The 26895-nt window shown below is 51.8% G+C and overlaps 1 protein-coding gene and 1 long non-coding RNA gene across 2 annotated transcripts in view; one reads left to right on the top strand and one right to left on the bottom strand.

Annotated features, from left to right (window-relative positions):
- The window catches only part of LOC101440690 (uncharacterized), a 63205-nt gene extending 55528 nt beyond the window's left edge, over positions 1-7677 (bottom strand). The window contains exon 1 of the long non-coding RNA XR_011646298.1: positions 7655-7677. This is a non-coding gene — a long non-coding RNA (uncharacterized lncRNA). The remainder of the gene's footprint in view (positions 1-7654) is intronic.
- On the top strand, positions 230-19066 carry IRX5 (iroquois homeobox 5). The gene is made up of 4 exons (XM_058280001.2): positions 230-789; positions 1866-2271; positions 2433-3209; positions 18951-19066. The coding sequence occupies exons 1-4, from the start codon at positions 541-543 to the stop codon at positions 19013-19015; spliced, it is 1497 nt and encodes a 498-aa protein (XP_058135984.1). The 5' UTR covers positions 230-540; the 3' UTR covers positions 19016-19066.
- Positions 19067-26895: the final 7829 nt, after the last annotated feature.

Below are 26895 nucleotides of genomic sequence, written 5' to 3'. Positions count from 1 at the left end.
GGAGGGGGCCGCGGAGGAGAGGCGGGAGCGAGGGAGGGGCGAGGGGAGCGCCGCAAGAGGGAGAGGGAGCCGAAGAGGAAGAGGGAGAGGGCGAGGCGCGCCTGGCGGCCGGGTTGGCTGCGGCCGCCCAGAGGCTCCTACCAGTCCTCCCACCGACTACACCCCGGGAAGGAGGAGCTTCGGGCGCGCACAAGGCGTCAGAATCCTCAATTTCCAACTTAGCATCTTGGCAGGACCTTTGCGAAGCCAAAAGCAGAGCCCCCCGGTGCAAAGAGCGAGGGGGAAAAGAGAAAGCAGCAAGGGAAGGGAAGGGAGGAAAAAACCAGCCCGGGCGAGCGAGGCGCGCGGAGAAGCCGGCGCGGCGGTAGCGGCAGGCGCGCGGGAAGCGAGGAGGCGCCGCGGGTCGGAGCCCGGGAGCCGGGGCCCGAGGAGCGGCGGCCCAGGGCAGCCGGAGGCCAGGTGCCCTCCCGCCGCCCTCGCAGGGCGCCGCCCGGCTCGTTGGCGGCTGCGGCGCGGCGCGCCCCATGCCCGTGTGTGGCCATGTCCTACCCGCAGGGCTACTTGTACCAGCCGTCCGCCTCGCTGGCGCTCTACTCGTGCCCGGCGTACAGCACCAGCGTCATTTCGGGGCCCCGCACGGATGAGCTCGGCCGCTCGTCGTCGGGCTCCGCATTCTCGCCCTACGCCGGCTCCACCGCCTTCACCGCACCCTCGCCGGGCTACAACTCGCACCTCCAATACGGGGCCGATCCCGCGGCCGCGGCGGCCGCCGCCTTTTCCTCGTACGTGGTGAGTGAGCGGGTTCTGCGGCGGCGGGGGCAAACGGGGCCGCGCGGGGCGGGCGAGGGCTTTGGGGGACACTGGTTTCAGCGGCACCACGAACTGCCCCGGCCAGGCTTCGCGGGTACAGGAAACTTGGGCAATTGTCTCGCTCGGCTTCGCCCGGGCCTCGGGCTCAGGAGTTGCTCTAAGGAGAGCCGTGTCTTGCTGAGATCGCGGAGAAGGCGGGAAGATTTGTTCGGGGAGAGGTGGCAGCATTTAAAGAGCAGCACTTGGTTTAAACGTGAGCTTCAGATCGCCCCACGAGTTTTATTTTTTGGGTTTGCTATTTTGCGAGAGTAGATCAAAAGAAATAGACTTGAAATCAGAGCAGAAGCGTGCTAAATCTATGTAAATGTGCTCGGCCTCGCCTTTAATTAGTCCTCCAAAATGTTGCAAATCCGTAATCCTATCTTCACAATCCGATTTGGAGGTATTAAATTTCTGAAAAGTCGGCCGAACTGCGGTGCATCCGGGATTTTTCGGCCGGGTGCACTTTCTGGAAACGCGCAGTATCTTGGGTTTGGGGTAGCATTTTTGAAGGGTGAGATTGCAGGGGCAAGGCTCAGCTTTATGTGTGCGTTTCTCCGGGGGAAAAAATGCCCTGGTTCCCCCTATTCCCCTCCCCCCAAGCGTTTGCTAACGTGCAGCCTCCGGGACCTGGGGTTTGGAGTCACTGCGGCTGCCCAGGCCTGTCTCCCGTGGAGCGCCCAGGCGCGGTGGTCGGCTCTGCGCGCTGGGGACGGACGTACCCGCGGAGACGAAAGCCTGCAGGCCCGGACGGCTTCGGAGACCCCCGAAGACGGGACTCAGGAGTTGGCAGCCCCGCTACCTTCTGGGGAGGGAGGGATTGCCCTTGCGTCTGAGCCCGCCAGTCCTGCCCCAGGGAAAGCCAGAGTGAGGACTTCGCCGCCGGCAGACCCGGAGACGCAGAGAATATGTGTTTTTGTTGTTTTGTGTATGTGGGGGGGGGAGGGGAGTTGTTCACTCAGGTGGCAATGGGGTCCACAGCCCACATTCACCTTCTCTCTGCCTGTCCTCTGCAGGGCTCTCCCTACGACCACACACCAGGCATGGCGGGTTCCTTGGGGTACCACCCGTACGCGGCGCCCCTGGGCTCATACCCGTATGGGGACCCCGCGTACCGAAAGAACGCCACGCGGGATGCCACAGCTACGCTGAAGGCCTGGCTCAACGAGCACCGCAAGAACCCCTACCCCACCAAAGGCGAGAAGATCATGCTGGCCATCATCACCAAGATGACCCTCACCCAGGTGTCCACCTGGTTCGCCAACGCGCGCCGGCGCCTCAAGAAGGAGAACAAGATGACGTGGACGCCCCGGAACCGCAGCGAAGACGAGGAGGAGGAGGAGAACATTGACCTGGAGAAGAACGACGAGGATGAGCCCCAGAAGCCTGAGGACAAGGGAGACCCTGAGGGCCCCGAAGCAGGTTGGTGGACCCGAGAAAGGGTGTGCTCCGCGGGAGTATGAAGGGAAGTGGGAAGCTGGAGAGTGCCGGGGGTTGGGGTAGGGGTCTCTGCCTTAGCGGGCGAGGACTTGGGCCCCACTCTGTGGCCTCGGCGCCTCTGACCGCCTGGGTTTCACCCTCAGGGGGAGCAGAGCAGAAGGCGGCTTCAGGCTGCGAACGTCTGCAGGAGCCGCCCACCCCCGCCGGCAAGGAGACCGAGGGCAGCCTCAGCGACTCGGATTTTAAGGAGCCGCCCTCGGAAGGCCGCCTCGACGCGCTGCCCGGGCCGCCCCGTACCGGCGGGCCCTCCCCGGCTGGACCACCGGCGCGGCTGGCCGAGGAGCCTGCCCCTCACTACCCCTCCGGCGCCGCGGCTCCAGGCCCGCACCCAGCCGCGGGAGAGATGCCCCCCGGCCCTGGCGGGCCCTCGGTCATCCACTCGCCACCGCCGCCGCCGCCGCAGGCCGTGCTCGCCAAGCCCAAACTGTGGTCTCTGGCAGAGATCGCTACATCCTCGGACAAGGTCAAGGACGGGGGCAGCGGGAGTGAGGGCTCCCCATGCCCTCCGTGCCCTGGGCCGGTAACCGGGCAAGCCCTGGGAGGCAGCCGCGCCTCGCCGACCCCGGCTCCGTCGCGCTCGCCCTCAGCGCAGTGCCCCTTTCCGGGCGGGACAGTGCTGTCCCGGCCTCTCTATTACACGGCCCCCTTCTATCCCGGCTACACGAACTATGGCTCCTTCGGACACCTTCACGGCCACCCGGGGCCCGGGCCAGGCCCCACTACCGGTCCGGGCTCGCATTTCAATGGATTAAACCAGACGGTGTTGAACCGAGCGGACGCTTTGGCTAAAGACCCGAAAATGTTGCGGAGCCAGTCCCAGCTAGACCTGTGCAAAGACTCTCCCTATGAATTGAAGAAAGGTATGTCCGACATTTAACGCGGGCTGCGTCGGTCCGGACTTTTCTAATTTATTAAAAACATGGCCTTGGGAGTTATTTTTCCATCACCAAGAGAGAAAAAAACAAACTGTCCCTCCTATTCAAAAGTTTATAGTTTATGGAGATGGATGACATAAAAATGTAAACATCTCCACACACAAAAAATTGTCTTAACCAACTGAAAAGAAAAACTTAAAAAAGGATTTGTATTAAATCTTATTCTGTATATTTAATGTAGCATTTTTGTATTTAAATTGATAATTCAATATCTTTGAAGTAAATTATGAAATCACAATACCTGTACAGGCATTTAATGGCTTTTTGTAATATAAATATATACATTTGTGTTTCCCCCCCGAACTGTTTCATAGTTTAAAAATACAAGTTTAATTTAATTTTTTACACCTATTGATCTTTCTGGGTATGAGCTAAAGTATTATTAAAGAAAGGAAACAGGTTATACTCTTAGATTTAAAAAGTAAAGGAAACTGCAGCCACCTTTGTAAAATGCTAAATATTTAATTAAAAGAGATTTTAACATAATCAAAGCCACTCATTACTTTTTTAGACGCCTCAATAAGCTGTCCATCCTCTTGGACAGAAGGTGCAAACTGCAACTTTTTTCCAAGTGGGGAATGAAAGGTTCCACAGACCCTGGCAGCCAGAGGGAAACCTTAATTAGGCTGCAAGCCCGCGGGAACCTGGCCCTGCCCGGAATGCAGATTTGGATCACGAATGTGGGCTGCTTGGGGGAGATTGGACCCTCGAGAAAGGAGAGAGACCCAAGTGTGCTCCCAGAAGGAGAAAAGGTGGCTACGCCAGCTAGAGACACGCACCACTCCAGCGCCGGCTCTTAACCTAATTACTTCCAATCAGTGTCGTGTTTTATGCAAAGCAATCAGCTGGTGAACTTTGCTAATGAGTTCGATTTTATGCCGGATTTAGTCCTTATTACTATTTCAAAGGTGTTCTGGGCTAATGCTGGTGGGTGGATGTGGAGGGGAAGGCTTCCCCAAGTCACTGTCTTCTCTACCCCTAAAAAAATTGAGCATTGATCTCTTCATTCAATTTGATTAAATTAGCGACTGTGCGGTCCCGGACCGTGCGGGTGGAGGGCGGCCCTGTAGAGTCCCTCGCAGCTGCGGGGCCGGGACCGCGGGACCGGCGAGGAGACGGTTCCCCGCTTTCACAGGTAGGTGTCACACTTGTCCTGAATTTCAAGGCTGCACTTCGCAGAGAGAGGACCAGGGGCGGGGTGGAGGAGGGGGAGAAGCTTGGCACCGCGGCTTGGGGAAGCAAAGGCAACCCCGAAAGGACCCGGAGGACACCCTCCCCTTCTGCGGGCCTCTTTTTGGACAAGTGACCCTCAACAGTATGAGACCTTTTGCCTAACTAAGTCTGTGGACTCCATCAGGCTTGTCGCCTTAGCACTTTTCCCGGCCCACATTCGAGAGTTCGAGTAGCTTCAGAAGTATTTTTCAGGTCTTGTTTTCTCGTTTTAGTCTCCCATATTTCATCTCAAAATGAAAAGTCAGGATGCGTCTCAGTTCCCAGTGGGGAAGAGACACCGCACAGCGCCCGAGGCCGGCCAACACTCTGTCCGGGCTTGGCCGCGCGGTGCTTGCGTCTCCATTTTGCTCCGGAGAAGTGGCGCCGCCGAGGAGTTGAACTTCGTGGGAAATTTCGGTGGGAGGGGGAGGGAGAGAGGGTTTTACTGCAAAAACATAACCAGCGAGGGGGAATTAATTTGCTCTATTAAAGCCAAGCCTGAGTCTCAAATGTGTTTGCACATAACACAGGTTTAATTAGGTTAAAAATGGCACATAATTTGCATTTCTACGCAAGACGACTTTAACCTTACTCGATTTTCAAAACGCACTCTAAACTTTTAGCGGAGTTTTTACTTTTATTATTTTATTTTAACCTGCAAAGAAGCTCCTTTAGCTTATTCTAATTTAAACAAGTTTGAAAGCTGCATTGTCCAGATGTTTTACCGAACAGCAGTCGACTTCAGAGTTTCTATTAGTGAAAAAATTCACGCAGGGAAAATGGTTTCAAAGCTCGACGTGTGAATGATTAAATATGCATGAGACGATCGTATTTTATTTTGTCCCTTTAATTATAAATGATTTTTTTAAACAATTGAATTCCAGAGATGACTTGCCCTACCCCCCGCGCCCCAGCCCCCTCCATCCACCCCCACCCCCTCCCCACAGCCTGGTTCACAATCAGCTTTTTCCCTCCTGTTGAATATGCAGCCCCAGGAGTCACCTTCTCTTCTAAAAAAGTCAGAAGAATAGGCCAGTCCTCTTCTCTTAAAAGAGACTTTAAGGACGACATCATCTCCGCGGGGTTTTGGAAGCATTGGCCCTAAACCCTGCCCAACGATTTAAAAAGAAAATTACAGGCCTCCTTGTGTTCCCGGGAATATGCAAATGGCGCGACTCGGGCCTCCCAAGTCTGACTGCGGAGGGACGCGGCTGGGGGCCGAATGCCCGCGGGGCTGCCTGGGAACGCGAACCGCGCGCCGGGGAGTGCGCCGCGTTTCTTCTCAGGAGGGGCGCGGCGCAAGGAGCCTCCTGGCTGGGGACCGAAACCGCCGGGGACTCAGTGGCTGGTGCCCGAGCCCCTGTCCCTCCCCCCCCCATCCCCGTCCTCGTCCTCTTCCCTCCCGCCCAAGGCCTTTGCCGGGTCTACGATCTTCTTTGCGTCCTTCCTCTGGAGTGCAAGCCCCCCAATTAAGTCAGGGGTTTTTCTCGCTTGCCGAGAGGGGTTTCCGTCGCCAGCCTTTTTTTTTTCGTGTTTAGAGACTTCCCAGCTTTGGGAGGTGGCCTGCCGGGGAGACTGGGGTTCTGGGCATTCAGGCAATGCCTCCCGCATTTAATCCCAGAAGTAGGTGCGTGAGCCTGTACGGTCCCAGGTCCCTCGGAGCGCCTCCGCTTTGCCGCGTAGCGGGCCTTCTCGGAGGCCGTGCGTCTGAGAGGCGCCGACGGAAAACTCACCGCGAGCTCCGGGGTCGGGCTTTGCTCGCAGGTTTGGAAGGTGGCGCGTAAATTGCGCGAGGCAGAGCCCGAGGCACCTCGGCGCTGGGACTGCGTTGGCGTTTGCCACCTGTGCTGGGCAGGGCAGGCTCAGGACCACAAGGGGCGCCTAGCCTGGCACTTAGACGGAGACGCTGAATTTCTGGCACAGGGGTCGCGGGATCACTGGGTGGGGCCTATGCAGATAGTCTTTCGAGGCAGCGCCAAACTGGGCCCGGCCGAACCTCGTTCCTTACCCCTCTGCGCGGGACCGAATCCGCCCTGTGGGCTGCGAGGTTGAGGAGGGAACAGCTCAGTCAATCCCCGAGTGCGCACACACGCACGTTGAAGAGGGGCTGTGGAAGATGGCCTTCCCGCTTCCCTTTTCCCCTAGTGCGAGACCCCAAAGTCTTATTCCCCAGGTCCGGGGGCGGGGACCGCAACGAGGGCTCCTGGTTTACAAATACTTCGGGGGTGCTTACACCTTGTGACGTACGCAACTTTGGGGACCAGGAAGGACAGGGGTAAGGAGGGTCGTACGTGTGCTTTTGCCACAACCCTCCTGTCCTCCACAAGTAGCTGCCAGCTCCAGGAGGGACACGGAACCGCGCTTCGCGGTGTCCGAAGGGAAAGCCCGCGATTGCGCTCTCGGGAGGGAGAGGGCGCGGACGCAGTTTGGGAAGGGCGCCGCCTACTGGTCCCCAGACTCCACGCGGTTCGCAGGGAGGGGGAGTCAGATGAGGCCGGATTATGCCCCAAACCTACAGCGGTGCTTTAGGTCTGAACACGAAGCCGGTCGGGTTTAAACTGCTCCGCCACCCGCAAATGGTCGCGGCCCTATCCAAAGAGGCCACGCGAGCTGAAGGCCAGAGGCCAGCCCGGTCCGCGCAGCCGGAGGATCTGAACCCCGTGCCCGCGGCCCCAGACCCAGTTAGCGCTGGGGATTTGGGAAGCAGAGCCCTCCATCTGCGTAGTTTTAAACCTACGGATTCCCAGGAAGGCTTCCGCACGATTTCTAAAACCAGGCAGCAGGCCTTTGAGAAACACGCCGGCGGCAGAAAAGGCCTGCGGGTGGGAGTCTCAGCTGCGGGCGGCTCCGGCAGTAACCCCTGCTTCCGCTCGGCTTCAGGTGCTTGTACTTCCCCTTCGGCTGGAGTTACCACACCCGGGCTCTGGACCCCGCGCTGCTTTTGTTTAATTTGCGGTTTGGCATATCGAAGGCAACAGCACAACCGCGCCCCCAAAGACCGTTTCGGCCTGTGGAGCTTTTGGCCTGTGGGGTGGGCACCTATAGGAAAAGGGGGGGAAAGGGAAAAGAAAAACTAAAACTACCCTCCCGTTGCCCCAAACCCTGTTCTTTCGAAAGCATCGTTAACGAGGCCGGCGTTGCAAACAGAAGGTGCTCACCGGGTCGTCCCCAGTCCCGAGTCCCCAGTCTCTCGCTCTCGCCAGACGCGCTAACGCGACGTGCCAACGTGTCTCTCCCACGTGCCCAAAGGCCTGGTAACCTGGGATATTGCAGGAAAGCTGGGCGCGCCTAGACTTGGCTCTCCTCGTCGCCCGGGCTCGGCCCTTGAACGGGAGGGAAATCGGACCCCCTGGGACCTTGCCGCCTGCCCGCACCCAAACTAGCCAGAGCTGTGGGACCGTCCCGGGATCCACCCGGCAGGTCTCCCTTCGCGGCCGGGTCAGAACCGGTCTCCTTTTCGTTTTCGCACTAAATGCGACTTAGGTCCCTGGCTCAAGGTGGGCCCAGCTTGTGGCCTAACGGGAACGTCTCAGGGGCCTGACTGCAGCTCTGGCAGCAACCACCTTCCCCCCGGGGGCCCGCTGGAGGTCTCTGGGCTCGTGTCAGCCGCAGGCCCCAGCCCTAGATCCCCAAGGCCTGCCGGCCTGCCGCGCTCGTTTCCCGCGCCCGGGCGAACCGGGAGCGCCCAGACGCCACTTTCCCAGTGAAATCTGCTTTTATTTGCTCGGAGCAAACCCGGGGCTTTCAACACTCCCGCCTGATGGATGCAAATGTAAATGTGCACTTATTTAATTGGATCAGTCCCCAAGATAAAAGAGATAAACGGCTCCCCGTTTGCTAACTTATTTTCCGAGGCATGCAGTGCCGCGTGGAGGGGAAGCTAATGAAGGAGCTGAGTGTCGCTCGGCGCTCGAGCTCTGTGAGGCTGTAACGAGCGGGCCGGCGGGCTCCGCGTGGGCTGCGGCTCTTAGTCGACCACTTTTGCACCGGCCCTGCCCGACTAGTCGTGTTCCCGTGGGACCTCCTGGGCGCCAGGCTGGGATAGTGAGAGGGGAAGGCGTCAGCTTCGCGCTGGCAAATATCCCACCCCCTCGCCTCTGTTTTCTCCACTCTGGCTTGTCCCATTTTGTCCAACTCCCCAGCTTGGGCCATTCGGTAGAAAACCCTTTCTCCTCCGCCCTCTTCCTTCCGAGGTGCCATCTGCCACCCAGGTTATAGTTTCGGAAAGATACCAGGGTGACGAAAAAGACCAGGCACAACGCTTCGGCCACTCGGGTCCCCTGGCATCACCCTCTTGACGGAAGGAACCCCCTCTCTGTTCCGAGGTGGATCTCCTTGGGGACCTGGGATTCCTTTTAGAGCCATAGATAACTGCCCGCTCCCAATAAGGAAGCCACGCATACACAGCCCTTCGATAATTTCAAAGGGTCCGGGGTCGGCGACATCCAGGCACGAGGAGAAAGGGCTGCTCGCTCTTCCCTCCCGACGCGAGTTCAGCACCCGGACCCGTGTCCCCCATCCTCGAGCAAGTTAGTTCCTCAAGTTTAAATCTCGGTTTTCCCCGCAAAGTTTCTCTTCCGTGCAGGACCAGGTTGGAGATCGGGGTGGTGAGGATGAGAGACTGGAGGAGACAGCTTGCAGAAAAGGGGTGAAAAGGAGCCGGGGGAGGGGGTGCGCCCTAGGCGGAGACCCCCGTCGAGTAGCCTAGAGCTGCGAGGGCTGGACTGGCGAGGCTGGGCAGGGCTGAGCGGGGCGAAGCCGGGCTGGGCAGGGCGCCCCGGCCGCGTCCCATCCCCAACGCGCTGATGGATTGGCTTGTCAGGAGCGCCCAGTGCGCGAAGCCCATCAGAAAGCACTTACCTCGCTAAACTGAAATTACTGTCTTTTCAGGGGCTAATTTGTGTAACTCCCATGGAGGGGCTTGGAGGGGGTTTGATGAGGCATAAAATGATGATTAATGAATTTATTGGCCGCTGCTCATCAAACAAGGGCTGGAGAGCTCCGGTCTGCACCGGAGGCCTGGCGGCGGCGCTCAACACAGCTGGGGTTCAGCCTCGGGGGATGGGGACTCAGAGCCTGCTGGTTTTCCCCGAAGCCCCCAGTCCCGGGAGCTGGTCTTGGTTCGGACCTCGGCTGCTTCTTGCTGGCTGTTACCAGGTTCGGGGGGCAGGCTCCAGCTGCGACGCCATCGCCCCCTGCGGGCAGGCTGCTCTGGCCTGCGGGAAGCCGGGGCTCTGGCCGCTGCAAGCCAGGAGTGCGGCGGCAGCCTCTCGGGCCTCAGTGGATGCCGGGCTCGCGTGCGGCCAGGGCGCCGGCGGCAACGTGGAGCTGGCTGGGCTGTGCTCTAGAAACGATATAGCTTACTGCTTGGGTGCTTGGGTCTTGGGGACTCAGTCCTGCCTCTGTGAACTAGGACAGGTCTTATGACCTCTCTGAACCTCAGTGTCCTCATCTGTAAAATGGGGGCCACACGGCCCCAGACTTTTTAAGAATTAGAGTGTATGGTGCATAGTTACACTTCAGTATAGTTATTAGGGTCATGCTCTCCTAGGACTTCATTTCATTGGAGACACGAACCAAGGCTAGGGGTGGGGGGACGGATGGAAGGCTGCGGCTTTGAGTTTTGGCTTAAGGGGGAGGATCTTCCCAGAATGGTTAATGTTCCCGTGGCACACCCCTCCCACACACTCTCTCTGCCTATGCATCATTCTTTCGGACTTAATAGGAAGGGGAGAGAGAAGGGATGTGGCTGGACAGTGGAGACCCTCGGAAGGCAGTTAGGTGGGAGAATGACCTGTTAGAGCCGAGCTTTAGGGAGCTGACTGGAACTGAGCCATGGCTAGTCTTTGTGAGCAGAATTGATTACCAGGTGAGCCGGTAGGACGGTTCAGAGCTCCTCCACTCACAACCGCCCTTTGTTTTCTGGCTCCTGTCTTTTGGAATCTGTCCACAGAGAGCTACTTCCCCTGCTCTCACTCAAGAACCTGCAGCCCATTAACTTACAAACTCAGCGTGGATTCTTTTCCTGGGCGCCTCGCCTTCTCTGCAGACTTTGCATGCACTCACCGGGCTCCTCCCTCATCTCCCAACAAACTGCTCCATGTTTGCTGCCCCACAGCATCCTGCTCTGCTGAAACAAAAGGCAGGAAAGACCTTGGAATTGACCTCTCCAGTAGAATGCTTCAGCTGGTCTCTATGTTAACGGGGTGCCACTTAAATCCTTCCCTTCCCTTCCTCCAACACATACTAATTGAGTGTACTATGCCAGATGCACCATTCCAGGTACTGCTGCTGCAGCAAGGAGCAAGACTATGTCCCTGCCCTCAGGAAGCTTACGTTTTAGAGGGGAAGACAGAAGAAACACATGCCTTATCATGATATATACAGCCGTTGAGTGTTAATGAGAAAATGAAAGGGAGTATGCCCTCTTAGTGAGGGCAATCCAGGAAGGCCTCCTTGAGGTGGAGGCATTTGAGGAGAGATCTGAAAGAAGTTAGGGAATAGGCCAGGCAGATATTTTGGGGAAGAGCATTCCAGACAGAAGGACTAGCAGAGGCACAGACTCTGATATGGGGGCAGGTTTGAGAAAGGAGGCCTTTGTGGGGAGAGAGGGAAAGAATGAGGCCAGGGCCAAGCCAGGGCCAGGCTACATGGCACCTTGTAGGACCTGGTGAGACTTTGGGTTTTAGGTTGATATGGGGGGGGGGAGGGTTGGTGGAGAAGAGGAGAGGAGGTGTGGGAGGGTTTTGAGCAGAACCATAGCATTTAATCTATGCTTTAAAGGCATCCCGCACTGGTGAGGAGTGTAACTGTGGGAGAGCAGGCATGGCAGCAGGGAAGAGTTAGGAGGCTGGTGCAGAATCCAGGGGAGGCAGTAGTGCTTTAGAACAAGGTGGTAGCCAGAGGGGCAGGGAGAAGTGGTCAGGTTTGGGTAGAGTCAACTTGGCCCTGCTGATGGATTGGATTTGGGGAGCAAGAGAAGGAGGGGGTTCTCAATACCTCCAAGAATTTGACCTGAGTGCCCAGGTGAAAGAAGGTGTCATTTGCTGAGACAACAAACATTCAGGGAGGAGCAGAGTTCATTTTGTTTTGTCTTTTGTGGGTGTTGGGGGAAGTAAGATACCCTTTGACTTGACCCCCAAGCTTTGTGGCCCAGAGGCCCTGCTCTAGTGGAAATGTTGGCCATCCACTGGCAAAATGCACACAGGCCAGGCAGGGCTGGTGCCCGTAGCCAGGGAATACTCTAAGGTGGACAGACTCTCCCTCCCGAAACTGTAGATCTTAGAGATCTTTCTCCGGTCACTTTTATTTCTGTTTTGTGTTTGTTTGTTTGTTTGTTTTAAGCAGTGGAGAAACTGAGGTTCAGGGAGTGAACCTGGCTTGCCCAGGAGTCCACAGCTGAGTTTATAAGCAGAACTGAGTCACAAACCCAGGTCCTAGGGCTGTGCTCTCCCCCCCTCCCCTCAGCCAAACTAGGTTCTCGGGGATATCTGTATTTTAACAGAGAACTCCTGGAAACAAAATGCCTTAACAGAGAGGAATGAATTTATAATGGTGGAACCTCAGACACTGTGACAAGCTGTCAAGGGAGATATTTTTAGGTTGGGCTGGGAAACATTCAGCCCTCCTCAAACGCTCCTGGAGAATGGCTGCCTGCTCAGGACTCCGTGTGTGAAGTACAGATGAGGGAAAAGCTTGGAATGTGCCATCTCTCCCAGAGACTCAACAACAAGGAGGAGCTGGGCTGTTTCCCCTTCCAGGGAGAGCTTTCTTTCCTAAATAATTGCTATCTGAAAAGATTTGCTCGTTCCTCCTGCTGGCAGTGACTGACTGCATGCCCACAATTATCTCAAATACTGCAAGCAGAAATTAATGTTCCTTTGCCTGTCATTTTACAGGATCACTTGGATCAAACAAAGATTTGAGTGAGGGACAAGGGCTCAAACCATATGTCTTTCTGGATTTATTTTGAATTTCTTTTTTTGATGTCTCAGCCTGCCTGTGTTTTCTCAGTCCTTTCGTTGACTCTTTTGTGGTTATAGATGGTCGTCAGTTTGGGAAATTTTTTGAGTGAAACTATCAGTGGCTTCATTCCCAAGGGAACACACAGGCCCTTAGGAACAGCATCTCACATCCTTCAAGCAGAGTGAGACATCTGTTAGATTTCCAACACCCTCACAGCTCCAGAGTGTCCCAGACACCTTCCCAGCTAACATGGTCTGACATCAAACTCACTACAGAATTGTTATCTTGGAGACTTTTCTTTTTTTAGATCTAAGCCACAGGGATTTGTTTGTTTGTTTGTTTGGTTTGGTTTGCCCTCTATTTGTATCCAATATCTAAATCCAAAATCTATGGTACTAGGTGCCCCCCCCCCTTTTTAAAGATTTATTTATTTATTTATTTTTTATTTCTCTCCCTTTCCCCTCCCCTGTTGTCTGCTCTTTGTGTCCATTTGCTGTGTATTCATGTCCGCTTGTATTCTTGTCAGTGGCACCAGGAATCTGTGTCTTTTTGTTGCATCATCTTGCTGCGTCAGCTCTCCATGTGTGTGGTGTCACTCCTGGGCAGGCTGCACTTTTTTCGTGTGGGGCGGCTCTCCTTACGGGACACACTCCTTGTGTGGGGGGCTCTCCTATGCAAGGAGCAACCTTGCGTGGCGCGGCACTCCTTGTGCACATCAGCACTGTGCATGGGCCAGCTCACCGCTCGGGTCAGGAGGCCCTGGGTTTGAACCCTCAGCCTCCCATGTGGTAGGCGGATGCTCTATCCATTGAGCCAGATCCGCTTCCCTTCAAAATACTTACATGTGCAAAGACTTTCATTGAGCATTGGGGACCAATTTTCCTGGATCTCATAAAAGATAGATTAGTGGCAACTTGGAGAAAAGTGTGGCAGAAACTTGGTCTGGTTTATTTTCATTGGTGGAGTTCTTTTTTACTCTCTGGGTTCTTCCCTTCCTCCCCTCCCACCCCTTGCCCTCCCCTTGCCCCCTCTTTTTCTTTCATTTTCCCTTTCCTTCTGGTAAAGGTCTGACAGGTCCTAGAACACATAGGAGGGTGCCTGAGAAGGCGCCTGGGAACTCCAGGCTGGAAGGAACTAGCTCTTTGCTCAGTGCTCCTCAGACCTCACTCCTATGAATCCTGCTTTCCAGATCTTTGTCCCATCCTCTGACTATTGGAACTACTATCCACAGAATGGATTCCTTCCATTTACTTCATTTGCAAGGAATATTTATACCCCTACTGAGACTGAAAATGTGTATCCCTTGCCATCACTAGAAGACCATTAAAAATAAATAAATTATACCCAGGTCTTGGCCCCTGGGCATTGGAGGCAATTGGCATCTCTCAGCGTCTCTGGGTGCTCCTAGGGGCCACCCCCAGCCCTGCTCTTTCTGTTTTCAGGATGCCCTCAAAGGCAGGTGGGCCCCTGGAGTGTCTTCTCACCCCCACCAAAAATCACCTCATGTATGCCCAGAGGTGTGCTTGTCACACTTTGGGAAATGGCAACTGTTCATTTTACAGATATGGAAATGGAGGCCCTGAGAGGTAAAGCAACTCCCTCAAGGTCATGCAACTGCTGGTGATAGAGTCAGGGAGGGCTCCTTCCCCTCTCCTCCCCTGCTCCCCCCACTCCTTCACTTATTCCCTCTGGGAGCCCTTACTTAGTAAATCTTTTGTACTGAGATCATCATCTCAGGATCTGCTTCTGGGGAGGCAGGACACAAAAAGAGAGGTTTCTTACAAACCTGTTGAGCTTTCAATCTTCCCATTCCACAGGTTCGGTGAGCCTGGGCCCCCTTTTCCTGACTGGGGGTCACTCTTTGAAGATAAAAGGCCAAGATCAACAACTTAATATGCTCTTTGATACCAGAAAGGACTCTGGATCTTTTCATTTCCTTCTGCAGGGAAAGAAGAAGGAGCTGGAACCTCTTGCTCTGAGCAATGTTTGGGGAGGGAGGATTCTTGGGAAACACTCCCAAGTGCTTGAGCCCTTGGCTGCCATCTCCCCTAGAGAAGTTTCTGTCTCAACAGCCTCTCACATGCCCTAACTATAGCTGCTCACAACTGAAATTCCTATCCCACCCCCCTCCTCCCTGAAGCCAACTGGGATGGCAGTAACTTCCAGTGCTAACAAATGGGTGCCATTGGATTCTCAGCTGTAATGTCGCTCAAAGTCAGTGCCCTGCCCCTTGATTCTTTCCCCTCTCTTTTCTCCCTGGGTGGGGACCTTTCTCATCCTAGCATAGTTTTCTCATCAAGTAGACCCATCCCCACCTTCCCTGGAACACCTGCTGGGCCCCTCGATGGTGCCCCAGTCATACTTTGCCTGGCATCCAGTCCCAGCTCTCACCACTACTCTAAACCACACATCTGATGACGCAATGTACATCTCCAGCCCAAAAGATCACAGACAACACAGATTTAGCATGCTCCAAACTGAAGTCAACCCCAATTCCAGATCAGCTTCTCTTCTTACCTTCCTTCCCCCTGTCACCCAATGGAGGGATTTCAAAAACATCCCAACACCTCTCTTTCTCCCATGCCTCACTTACATTCACTCAAATCCCACAGATCCTCCTGGGAGTCTCGTTCAAGCCCATCTCCCCTACCCCTGCTCTAGCCTGAGCCTTTGTCAATCACCTGGTACGTGGACTGTCATGGAGCCCCCTGAGGGTCTCCCTGCCCCAATCAGCTTGTAGCACTAAGACCCGGCATGCTCTGGGCATTCAGTAGATACTGATGGAAATGAAATTGCGTGAAGGATTCTAAGCCAATGTATTTGCTTACGTTTTTTCCCATAAAATATGAATTTTGCAAGAGCTCTGGGGTCACATAGAGGTGGATTTTAATCCTTGCTCACTCTATTACATCGGAGCCAGCCAGACCCAAGGATCCGAGGAGCCTAAGTAGAGAGGCCCTAGGCCAGGTGATGATTGACATGGTCGACTGCCTAGGTTCCTTTCCCTTCTATACCGTTCACCAGATTGATGACCCTGGACGAGTTCTCTAACCTCTCTAAGCTTTAGTGTCCTCAGCTGTAAAATGGGGATAGTAAGAGTATCTACTGCTCAGGGTTGTGATGAGGATTAAATGTGATAGCGCATGCAAAACTGAGCAAAGCACATGGTTTGCTCCCAATAAATGTGAGTACTTACTGTTATTGCTCAACAAATATTGTTTCATATTATTGAAAATGACTTCACCTGAGAACGTATAAACTGATACAGTACGTTTTCCCCAGTTCTTAACTACTTGCCATCTTTTTTGCTGACCATGCTTAAGGTGTCTAGAGTTAGAAGGGAAAAAATGCTTATTTTAAGAATCACTCCTTGGAACATAATTTCATTACTTAAACTTGCTGCTGACTCATGTGTCCCTTGGTAACTGAGTCTTTCTTTCTTTACCAATAACTTTAATTACATCAATCACTCATTCCAGCAACTGCTGAATAATGAAAACTTCTGGAGGTGACACCATAGACTTCTCTTACACAAGCAGGAGCTTGTGGAGGAAGAACAGGTTTTTCCTTCCTTTCCTTTCTCTCTTTATTTCAGGGCATCAGTACTTCAAACAGGGAAAATATGTTTAGTTTTCATGATTTACTATCAGTTCATCCATCTCTCTATCTATAATTAGCAATCTTTGTAGCAGGAGGAAAGGGCAATTCATAACTTTTTGAATTGAATTGGTTTCATCTTCTGACATTTCTCAGCCATAAGGTCCAAGTTTTCGTCCCTGGGGTAAATAAATGATGCCTGAGAATTCCAATACCAGTTCCTTTGCTAAAAGCTGTATATGGCCTAGTTCAATAGTTCAAGGGTTAACATATTACCTAAACATTTATTTTATAATTCATAAGAAGAGCTACTTTATCGAGCTATTCGTATATGCCAGGCACTTTGCTAGAGGCCTTACAGACAAGACCTCAGCAGAGCCTTATCAAACCTTTGGAGTAGGTATTATTATCATCCCCATTTCCCAGATGAAGAAACTAAGGCACCAAGAGGTCAACTTGCTCGAGTAGCTGTTGTGGTAAGATACAAGCCTATGGCTTCTGGCTCTCATTTTCCATGCCTAGACAGAGTCAGGAGGGGGAGAGTTGCTGGGCTGTTCTTTGCTGCCTTAGGCATTAGCTGCCTTTCTGGCTTTTCATGGCTCAAGTCCACTGCGAGTGGAATAAGGTGGCTGCTATTTGCTAGGCTGGAAATGTTGTCGGACTGTGCGGGGAAGTAGTGGCCCTCCTCTAGGTGAGAGGAACTGGAGAAGGCCAGGGGTGGGCACCTCACAAACCCCACCCCAAAGTGCACTCTCTTCCTCCTCCCTCCTCTCCCCCTAGGCCCTTGTCTCCCCACTCCTGGACTGTGTCCTCCAAAAACCACACGTTTACGGCCTAACCTCTGGCCTTGTGGATGTAAACTTTTTGAAAATAGGATCTTCGAAGACATTATTAAGTTGAAGCCAAACTGAATCGGGGTGAACCCTAACCCTGTTTGGCTGGTGTCCTTATCAGAGGAGGAAATTTGGGCAGAATGACAGACGACCAAGGGAGTGACAGAGGGCGAGATGGTCATGCAACGGAGGGAGATTTGAATTATATGGTGGGCTGCCAGCGAGCCGCCACCAGAGCCCTGCAGACCTCGGAGGAGGCGCAGCCCTGCCCACAGCTTGCTTTTGGGCTTTGAGCCTCCTGAACTTATTGTGAGACAATACCTTCCTGTTGTTTAAGCTGGCTGGCCTGTGGTACTTCGTTGCAGCTGCCCTGGTAAACTAAGGCAGCCTTTCCAGGCTCTCCTGTCTTTCCATCCTGCACATTCTTACCTTACTCATCAGGAGACAGCCAGGGGAGCTACTGAAGGTGGTAGAGTAGGAGAGTGGCAAAATCAAAGCTGCACTTAGAAGAGATGAGTCTCAACTGCACTCTGTGTCATTCGAAGCTGTCCCCTGTTAGTCTGACCCCACTCTCCCATGTACCCCTTTTCCCAAGACGACTCCTAGGTATTTGTGCTGTGGTTGTTCTGGCTGATTGGTCACTCTTCAAGCCTTTGGGCAGGCTGGTTCCTTCACCTCCACACCTGCCATCCCAGTCACTTCTCTAAATCTATCCGACCTTTAGAGAGTCCACTCAAGGGAGCCTCGAGGCCATTCTCAATGGCTCCAGCCCATGCTGCTGCTTTTTCATGTGGCACTACTGCTAAGCAAGAAGTGGAAGAGTGCACAGGCTCTGGGGTCTGTGGGTTTGAATCCCGCTTCTGCTATGTGCCAGCTGTGTGACTGTGGACAAGTGGCTTAATCTCTCACAACCTCAATTCTGCAACAGAGAAGTGGTGATGACCATATCTTTATACCATTGTCAGGGTGGAGCTCATTCATTCGAGACTTGCCTAGAAAGCCAGGTCTGTTCGTTGGTCAGGTGCCAAGTGCCTGTGTGTATAAGGCTAGAAACAAGATAATTCCAAAATGCACACATCTGAGTGCTCCAGACTGGCTTCTGTTATTTTGGCTTGTATGTTCCCATAAATACATGGATCTGATTCTGAGCTCTCTCTCATGGGTCTGTTCTTCTGGGACCAGTGCCATTTTGTTTGTATTATTAGGGGCTTGTAGCATATGATCGGGTATAGTAATACCTGGTAGGACAGTCCTTACTTTGCTCTTGTTTTAAAAATTGTTTGACTTTGCAATTTGGGGACATTTATTCTTACACACAGATTTTACAATATGCTTATCCGGTGCTTTAAGCACATTTATCTTTGTAACTTTCTCACCAAATGTTGTGCTGGGCACAGAGAGATTTAGCTTCAGAGTTAGGGAGGTGACAGCACCCAAGACATTCCAAGGACACAGGTTGGGAAAGGAATGATGTGCAAGCCAGAGTTCTATCGGGATCTGTTTTGGGCACCCCAGCAGTCAGTTCTATGATTAACCTGAGGATCCATATATATTTTCATTAGAGAAGTTGTGAGCTTACAAAACAGTCATGCATAATGTGCAGAATTTCCAGATATCATCTCTCCACCAGCACCTTACATTGTTGTGGAATATTTGTTACAGATAGTGAAAGAACATCCTCAGACTATTACCACTAACTATGGTATATATTTTCCATATACCCCCTATTATTAACAGTATGTATTAGTATTGTACATTTATAGTTCACGGTAGAACACTCTCATATTTGTACTATTAACCACAGTCCATTTCCCACCACAGGGTTCACTGTATTATACATTCCCATGCCTTGGACAATCTATCCAAAGTGTGCACTCAGTGGCTGAGCCTTCCTTATTGAATGACAAGTACCAGGGATCCAGAACATCTTGTGACTAAGAATGTGGGCAAGTGACATTCTTCACCAATGAAATGACATGTGTCACTTCCAGGTGGACACTTTAAAAGCCAGTGCATGATTCACCACTCTCTCTCTTTTCCTCCCATAATAATGCTCCAGGTGGTGGAGGCTCCGTCAGCCTGGGTCCCAGATTGAGGACAACGTGGAGCAGAGACCCCTGCTGACCCTCGATGGACATGTAGCGTGAGCGAGAAATAAACCTTTTGTTGTTTTAAGCCACTGAGATTCTGGGTTATTTGTTACAGCAGCTCACCATAGACTGTGCTGAATGATACACTCAGAATTATTCTTTCTATCTTCCTTCTTCTTCCTCTTCCTCCTCCTTCTCCTCTTTCTCTCTCTGTCCAGTACTCTTATAACTCTATTTTGGTCAACAGACCTGTTAAAAGGCTTCCATGATTGTTCATCTCCTGCCTTCCCAGTGGTGTCGAAGTCGATGTTGTCAGGAGATAAACAGTCATGCCTCCATGAATTCATGGCCCTGGCCTCACCACCAGTGTCAATCAATTACAACTGTCAGTCACACTCTCCAGCACTGGCCTCATCAGGCCAACTTCCTAGTCATATTGGACTCACAGGGCTCCGAGCTCTGGAACAAAACTTCCTCCAGGAATTCCCATTTCTTATCTTATGAAAATTAACAAGAGCCTGAGGTTTGTGCTTTATTATTTGTAACTTAATGCCCTGCCAAATTTTTTAAAAATTGACAAATATTTTAAAAATAATATACTTTGTCTTTGGTTTTTAATAAGCAATTTCTAAAGTAGATCAGCTAATTGAGCAAACATGCAAGATTCTGCAGCTGGGATGGAGATTTAGAAATGACTGATTTTTTTTTTTCCTTCCCCAAATGGAGAGATTTAGTTGATCTTACTTGTACTTTCAGTACATTCTTCTCATGAGATTCCAACACCTGACCCTCACTTCTGGTACAAAAAGTATTAGATTAGCCCACTAGAATTAAATAATGATTCATTCACCAGTGGACATTAAACAAATTAGTAATTTAGTAAGGAGTGACTGACTTCTTTTGAAAGCAGAAAAGTAGAAGTGAAGCATTCCTGAAGCTTGAGAGTGATCATTATCATTAACCTATCAGAGACTTGTATAGTTCAGGGGTCTCACACTCACCTGCCTTACAGGGGTCAGACAGGTCATGTAAGTGGGTAAAGCAGACCATGTTGGAGTAGTGGAGATTGTAGGGAATTTCAGAGTCCTACTGTTTTAAATTCAGCTCTAGCTGATTGTCATCATGCGGGCCTGGTGTTGCCAGTTCTTACAATTTTTTTTTTCCAGGATAAAAGTCCAGATAAATTGTCAACTACATTACATTTTCCTAAAACATTGTAAGGTCCAAACTTAGCTGGCAACCCCAGGTAGAATATTTGATGCTATCTTATACATTGCCAACACTTATTGTCTCTTTTCATTCTACAATGGAAAGCTCCATTATACAGATGAAGAAACTGGGGCTCAGAAAGATAAAGTGACCCACCCAAAAGGACGTAGCCAGATTCAGACTCTCAAACCTATACCCACTGACTCCAAGCCAACTGCTTTTCCTTCACCCTAAATAATAGCTTTCTTCTGACAGCCCAAGGATGTGGCAGAGAGGCTAATTGCCCAGCAAGGATTCCTGCTCCTCTTCCATAGTAAAGGTCGTTGGAGAGTAGAGGCTAAAAGCCAGGAATTACATTTCTCAGCTCCTTTTCTAGGTGAAGTCATATGACCAGTTCTTGCCAATAGAATGTGAGAGGAAGTAAGATGTGTTATTTCTACATATGTGTTAGGAAATGAGTGTGTCTTTTCCACCCTCTCTGCCCCCTTCCATAGCTCATTACAGATGAACAGAGCAACCATGGAAACCACGTGTTGAAGATGGCAGGACCACAAGATGGAATGAACCTGGGTTCCTGAATCATCATTTGGAGGAAAGCCATCTCCAATTAAGAACACTCATTTTGACACCGGGGATAAATAAACTTTCCTTGTGTTTGAGTCATTATACATTTTTTGGGTTTATTTGTTATAGCAACTAGCATTGCCTTAACCAATACAAATAAGAATGTGTTTTAAAAAAGCTTTCCTTTTGTTGCCTTCTACATCAGCAGGAGTTTTGTGAGAGACAGGGTCATCCACTTGAATCCACTGAGTCTTGTAAGAGAAAATGACTTTAATTAAATTTGGTTTCTGGAGATGGGGGCATAATGGCCCTGAGTGTCATTGCATCTCATCCCCACCACACACCTGACTTTAAAGAGGGGTTCATTCATGTTTTCTCTGGTGATGAACATATTATCACTAAACCCTCCTGAAGGAAGACAACAGACAAAACAAGCTTTTGGCCTGTCTGGGCCACACACTGTCAACTAAGATAGGAGTCAACATGTTTGGGAACATCAAAGACAGAATGATATCTTAAGTATAAGAAGATTAACATTTACAAAGGTTTGCCCCTCGGCCTGTTCCCAGGAATCCAGCAGACAGAGCCAGAAGGGACAATTAACATCACCCATCCACACCGGGGTCTTCTGGCATCTCATATTAGATTTTCTTTTAAGCTTTCTGCCAGATTCGGGATGGAGGGGGCAAAGCTTAGTCTCATTTTGGAGAAAGAACCAACCTCACACACACATAGGGGAGATGTTAAAACATGCTGGGAAATGCCAAGTTGGGCATAAAGTTCTGGGGGAGAATTCTCTCCCCACAAGCTCCATTCCACTTGCACTCTGAGGGAGAGTCTTCACCCATCGTCTTCTGTCAGAAACGGCCTGTGCCCCGCTGAGCCAGCCAGGCAGTACTAAAGCAGGGCTGAGCATCTGCATGAATGGAGGAGGGCGAGGCAGGCACCGGTGTGTCTCTTTGAAGCAAGAGGCCAAGAATATCTCAACATGCTCCAAGTACCAGCAACAGTAGGCAATGGATGGGGGCCCAAAATCCCTCACAGCTGTTGGAAACCATACCCTATTCAGAGATAATTGGCAATTAGTTAAACAACTCCTGTTTAAAACACTCCTCCCCCCCTCCCCCTTCAAAGACAGCTGTATTTAAAAAGGGGAGGAGAGAGATGTCTCAAGAAATGCGGAAACCTAATCTTCCTGTCAATAAAACATAACAGAGTTCTGGGAGTGTGTTAGAGAATTTAAAACTATGTCTAGGCAATGGGACATTTTTCCCAAACCCACTGCTCCATTTCTCTCTCTTGCATGATAAACCAGTGGTCAAGAGCACAAACTTTGGGGTAGAAAAGCCTGAGTCTGCATGCCTCCTGTACCACTTACCAGATGTGTCAAGTTGGGCAAGTTGCTTAAACTCTTAAAGCCTCAGTTTTCTCATTTGTAAAATGGGCACGATGGTAATTGTACTGTGAAGGTTCAATGAGATGGTGTGTGTGGCTTTATGTGTTGGGATACATGCTTTTTCCAAGCCCAAACCCCTTAGCTGGTCATTCAAGACCCTCTAAATTTGTCTCCAACTTCCAATTCCAAATCTTTCCCCATTTCATATCCCCAATTATGCAGTAGCCAAAAGGAAGCCGTTTCTGTCCCCCAGGGCTTAGGTTTCTCCTCTGTGCAATGAGATAGATGAACTGGGCTCATTGATCCTGTCATTCTCTCACTTGGTAAATCCCCCCACCCTGTATCTTTGATCACACAATTCCTTGCACCTACAATGCCTCTCTTCCTCCCTCTACATGTCCTTTCTTACCGAGCCTTCAAGATCTGGTGCAAATGCCACCATGAAGCCTTCCCTGAAAGGGGATTTATTTCTTCTTAGAAAGCTCAAACTAGGGTTGCACACTGAGGACCCTTTTGCTTGAACTGAACTGTATTTTTAAAAGTCAGAATATAGCCCCACAGAGTTTGGATTTCCAGCTTCTCTTAAAAGGCTCTAAGACCTGGGAATCCTGGCCAGACATTCCTAGACAAAAGCAATTTTCTGGAGATGGGTCACTGCTGCCCCCTGCAGGTAGGGCAGACATTTCTCAATTTCTCCACCTCTGATGCTTCCCTGATGGACTTTCCCTGTCTGAGCACAACCTCCTCTTCTTCTTTCCTCCTCCTTCTCTTCCTTCTTTCTTTTGGTGGCTAGGGGGCTATTTCTTGCTTTCTACCTTACGGTGGAATCATTGATGTTTATAAACATCTTAATGTCCACTACCAGTCCATGAGAGCTTTGGGGGTAGGATTCTCTTTTAGTCACTGGCCAGCATCTGGCTGTGAAGAAGGGATGTGCAGGGCTCCTGCACACATGTTAGGGTCATCCCCGGGAGCTGTGCAACCCAGCCCTGTGAGTGATCAAGCTAGTGAGTGAATGAATGAATGAGTGACGTAGGTGTGTACCTAGATGGCACTTACTCTGTGCCAGGCACTGTACTAAGTACTGGACATATAGTAACTCATGTATAAAACCAATGACCATATGAATGAGTAGAGAATGAATGGGCCCCACTGCTTGGCTCCAGGCTCAGGCTAAGGACGGCTCCTCTGTCGAAGATATGAACATGCGTTCCCGGTTCTGAGCCTCAGTTTGTTTGGGGCAGGGGAGGCTCTCTTCAAGTGCTATTAATAGATCTAGGGCTAAACAGGGCACATGCACATCCGTGGAATGGGTGGGACCAGGTACTCATTTGGGAAGAGAAATATCAACATCTGCCAATATATCTTAACTTGTAGTTGTTGATGGCCCAAAGAGCTGCCTCTGGCCTGGGTGGAACCCTGGAACCAGAAGACAGAGACCATAAAGCCACAAAGCTAGACTGTCTAGTTTTCCCTCCAAAGTCAATCAGAAAATGTATCTCCCTTCCTCTGTTAGGATCTCTGGAGTTGACTGTGAAAGTTTCTGGGTTTGTGCAAATATTTGCACCAATCTATTTCATGTGTATGATGCTTTAGAGCTTCAAGGTACTTTTTAATTCATTATTTACTTTGATCTTGAAAAATTACCCCATACTCCCTCCCTCCATCATGGGGTGCATAAAGCACACATTACCTTGTGCCCATTTGACAGAGGAGGAAACCAAGGTCCAAATGGAGAAAGGATTTTCTCTAGGTTATACCACTGGAAAGAGATAATTACTTTGGACTTCTGGCTCAAATCTTTTTCTACATTTCATTTTAAAATTTATTTAGGTGGGGAAAACATACTAATCCATTAGCCACCATTGTCATATCAACAGAGAGGAGGGCATGGCTGTTATGTAGACTGAGGGTGGTGGTGAGAAGCTACAGGGGTGAGGGAGAAGAGTGATAGCAGAAGCAAAAGTGCCAAGGCTGGGGACACAGAATCTATAGAGTCAAAGAGGAAGAGAGCAGGAAGGAGCCTTGGGGACCTCAAAGAGGCCTTGGGGCAGAGTGATTAGGAGCACAGTCCCTGGAGCTGGGCAGGCCAGGGTTCGAATCTCCCCACTTCTTGTTGTGTGACCTTGGACAAATGGTTTAACCTCTCTGGCCTCAGTTTGCTCATCCGTAAACCAGATGGGGATAGTCCCCACCTGAGAAGTTTGCTGTGAAGATGAGATGACCCATAAGGGCTCAATAATTTGTAACTGTTTTAAGTATCAACTACTTTGATCTTCTTTCAGGAAGGGGAGAGGCTTGTCTCTAGTCCACAGCAAACGAGGGGTAGAGTCTGAGCCTCCAGCTTTCCAGCCACTGCTCTTTTCACAAGACACTCAGCTTCTGGGGGGGTGTTCTGGAGGTTCCTGAGTGGGGAGAGCCCACTCCCCCGCAAGCTGAGGTTGTGTCCACTATCTCCACTGGGTTTTGGCTTGACACAGACCTTGACCCAGACTTAGCTAAGTGTCCTGTCAGCCTAAAGGCCAGGAGATGCAGCAGAAGGTGACATTTTATGCCAACACCAATCTCCTTTCTCTCCCAGCAATTTGTTCCTTCCCCTAGGCTGGGAGGGCGTATCTGATCCACCCCCACCCCACCGAGAAGGGCCCGGGGTCCCAGGAATCAGCTCAGCCCTCCCCAGCCCCGGCCCCAGGCCCAACCCCCCCCTCCACGGTTCTTCCCCTCCCCCTCACCCACCGCCCCCAAACGGCCCCTCCTCCTAAGCCCGCCGCCCCGACCTGTGTCGCCACTAAAGTTCGACTGCACCCCTGCCTCTGAGGCTGAGAAAAGTCAACCATCGAGGAACCCTCGATGAACGCCATAGGAATGAGACGGAGCCAGAGAGAGGCCGATACATAATTTATGGCGGGGCCGAGTGTGAGTGACAGGCGGCAGCAGGAGGCCGCCGCACCTGATCGATCCTCTCAAAAAACCTGAGAAAGCGCCCCGTGCTGAGGGCCAGGGGAGGCGCGGAAGGTGCAGGCGGGGGCAAGGCCATTAAGGACGCAGCGCGACCTGCCGGCGGCCGGGGGTGGGCGGGCGCTGCGGCGGGTGGGGCACCTGCGCGCGCCTCCGATCGATGACACCATGTCAAAACATAAAATGCATGCTTGGGCTCTTAAGCCAAATGCGCGTGAGATTTTTTAAAAGCATTGATTCAGGATCGGATCAATGGAAATCGAGGTATATGTGTGTGTGTGTGTGTGTATGCACCCCCCCACTGTGCAAAAAGGGGGTAATAACACTTTGCGGGAAGGAACCCGGCTGGGGAGGTCTATGGTAAATGTTCCATGAGGAGCTCCTTCTCCTCCCAGAGAGGCCCAAGCAGAGGGCAGAGGAGGTGGCCCTAGCGGAGGCCACTGCTGCAGCCCAGGGGACTTCCTGGAGGAGGGGACCAGTCCGCACCCCCAGGCGGGGAGCTGCACCCCACTCCCCCATTGCCCACCAGTGTTGTTCCACTCTTTCAGATCCCACATGCCTGAGCAGATCCTGCCAGCAGTACCTTGGAAACAGATCCAGGATCCCGCCATGTTCACTGCTCCATTGCTTCCATCCTGGCCCGCCTGGCACCTGGACTCTTGCGCCATCCTCGGACCCGCCTCCCTGCCTCCCTCCTGGCTCCTCTGCAATCCAGCCAGAGAGATCATGCTGCCCTGCTGCCATGGCTCCCATCTCACCCAGAGTAGAACCCGGTCCTGCAGGCTGATCCCACATCCTCTCCCTCTGACCTCACCTGCACCCACACTTGCCCTTGCTCACGGAGCAGCAGCCGCAGACTCTGGCGGCCAGCCTTCCCTGGCCAGCCGCCGAAGATCACCCCCGGCCCCTCAGGCTGCCACTGCCCTGCCCGTGGCCCCGGCCATTATTTTTCATAGCAAGCAACACTCATTTTAGTATTATTGCTTGTGGGTGAGTTTGCTTGTTTATTGCCTGTGAGTTCTTTATAGAAAGTAAGTTGTGTGAGGGCAGTAACCTTGTCTGTCTTGTTCACGGCTCTATTCTCAGGACTTAAAATGGAGTTTGGCACAGAGACGGTGCTCAGTAAAAACTTGTTAGAGGAAGGAAAAAGGAGAAGGAGGGAAGGAAGGAGAAAGGGAGGGAAGAAGCCACCCCAAGTAGAAGACAGAGACACATAAATCTACCATGAGCACAATGACTGTAAATACGAAAAAGAAAAAAAAAAAGAAAACCCACCATTTATGCTTTGTACAGGGTTGTTCATCTTTAGCCAGGAGCTCTAACCAGGAGTTCTGAATCTAGGATTTAGAGTCATCCAGGAAAGCTGATCATCCAAATTTGCTCTCTGGAGGGGGCTGGCGGACAAGCTCTTCTGTCCCCCTGCATCAAAGGAACCTCAGGCAGCACCATGAGCCTGTTCCCTCCCCCAGCTCTGTTAGTGGGGAGGGGTAATGGGGGGGTGAGGCCCCCTTTTCCTGGGGTCCAGAAGGATGGCTGAGGCTCCTGCTCCGAAACCACGGCGCCAGGGGCTGCAGGTTTTGCAGCACTCCCTGCCATCCGCAGGGCCCCGGAGGCTGAGCTCCCACTTGAGCCCCGAGGGCGGGGCCTGCTTTGGTTTCTCCTGTGCCTTCCCTGGAGCCACTCGTCATTTTTCACTGTCTTGAGTACTTACCCGGCCAGGACAGTCAGCCTGAGGATGAAATGAATCTGTGTCACCCGTGTGAGTGAGAGCAGGCCAGCGGGACAGA

Source organism: Dasypus novemcinctus, chromosome 18, assembly GCF_030445035.2.
Source record: "Dasypus novemcinctus isolate mDasNov1 chromosome 18, mDasNov1.1.hap2, whole genome shotgun sequence".
NCBI classification, from domain to species: domain Eukaryota; kingdom Metazoa; phylum Chordata; class Mammalia; order Cingulata; family Dasypodidae; genus Dasypus; species Dasypus novemcinctus.
Note: the sequence above shows the minus strand (reverse complement) of the source record. Positions and strands in the feature narration are given on the sequence as shown.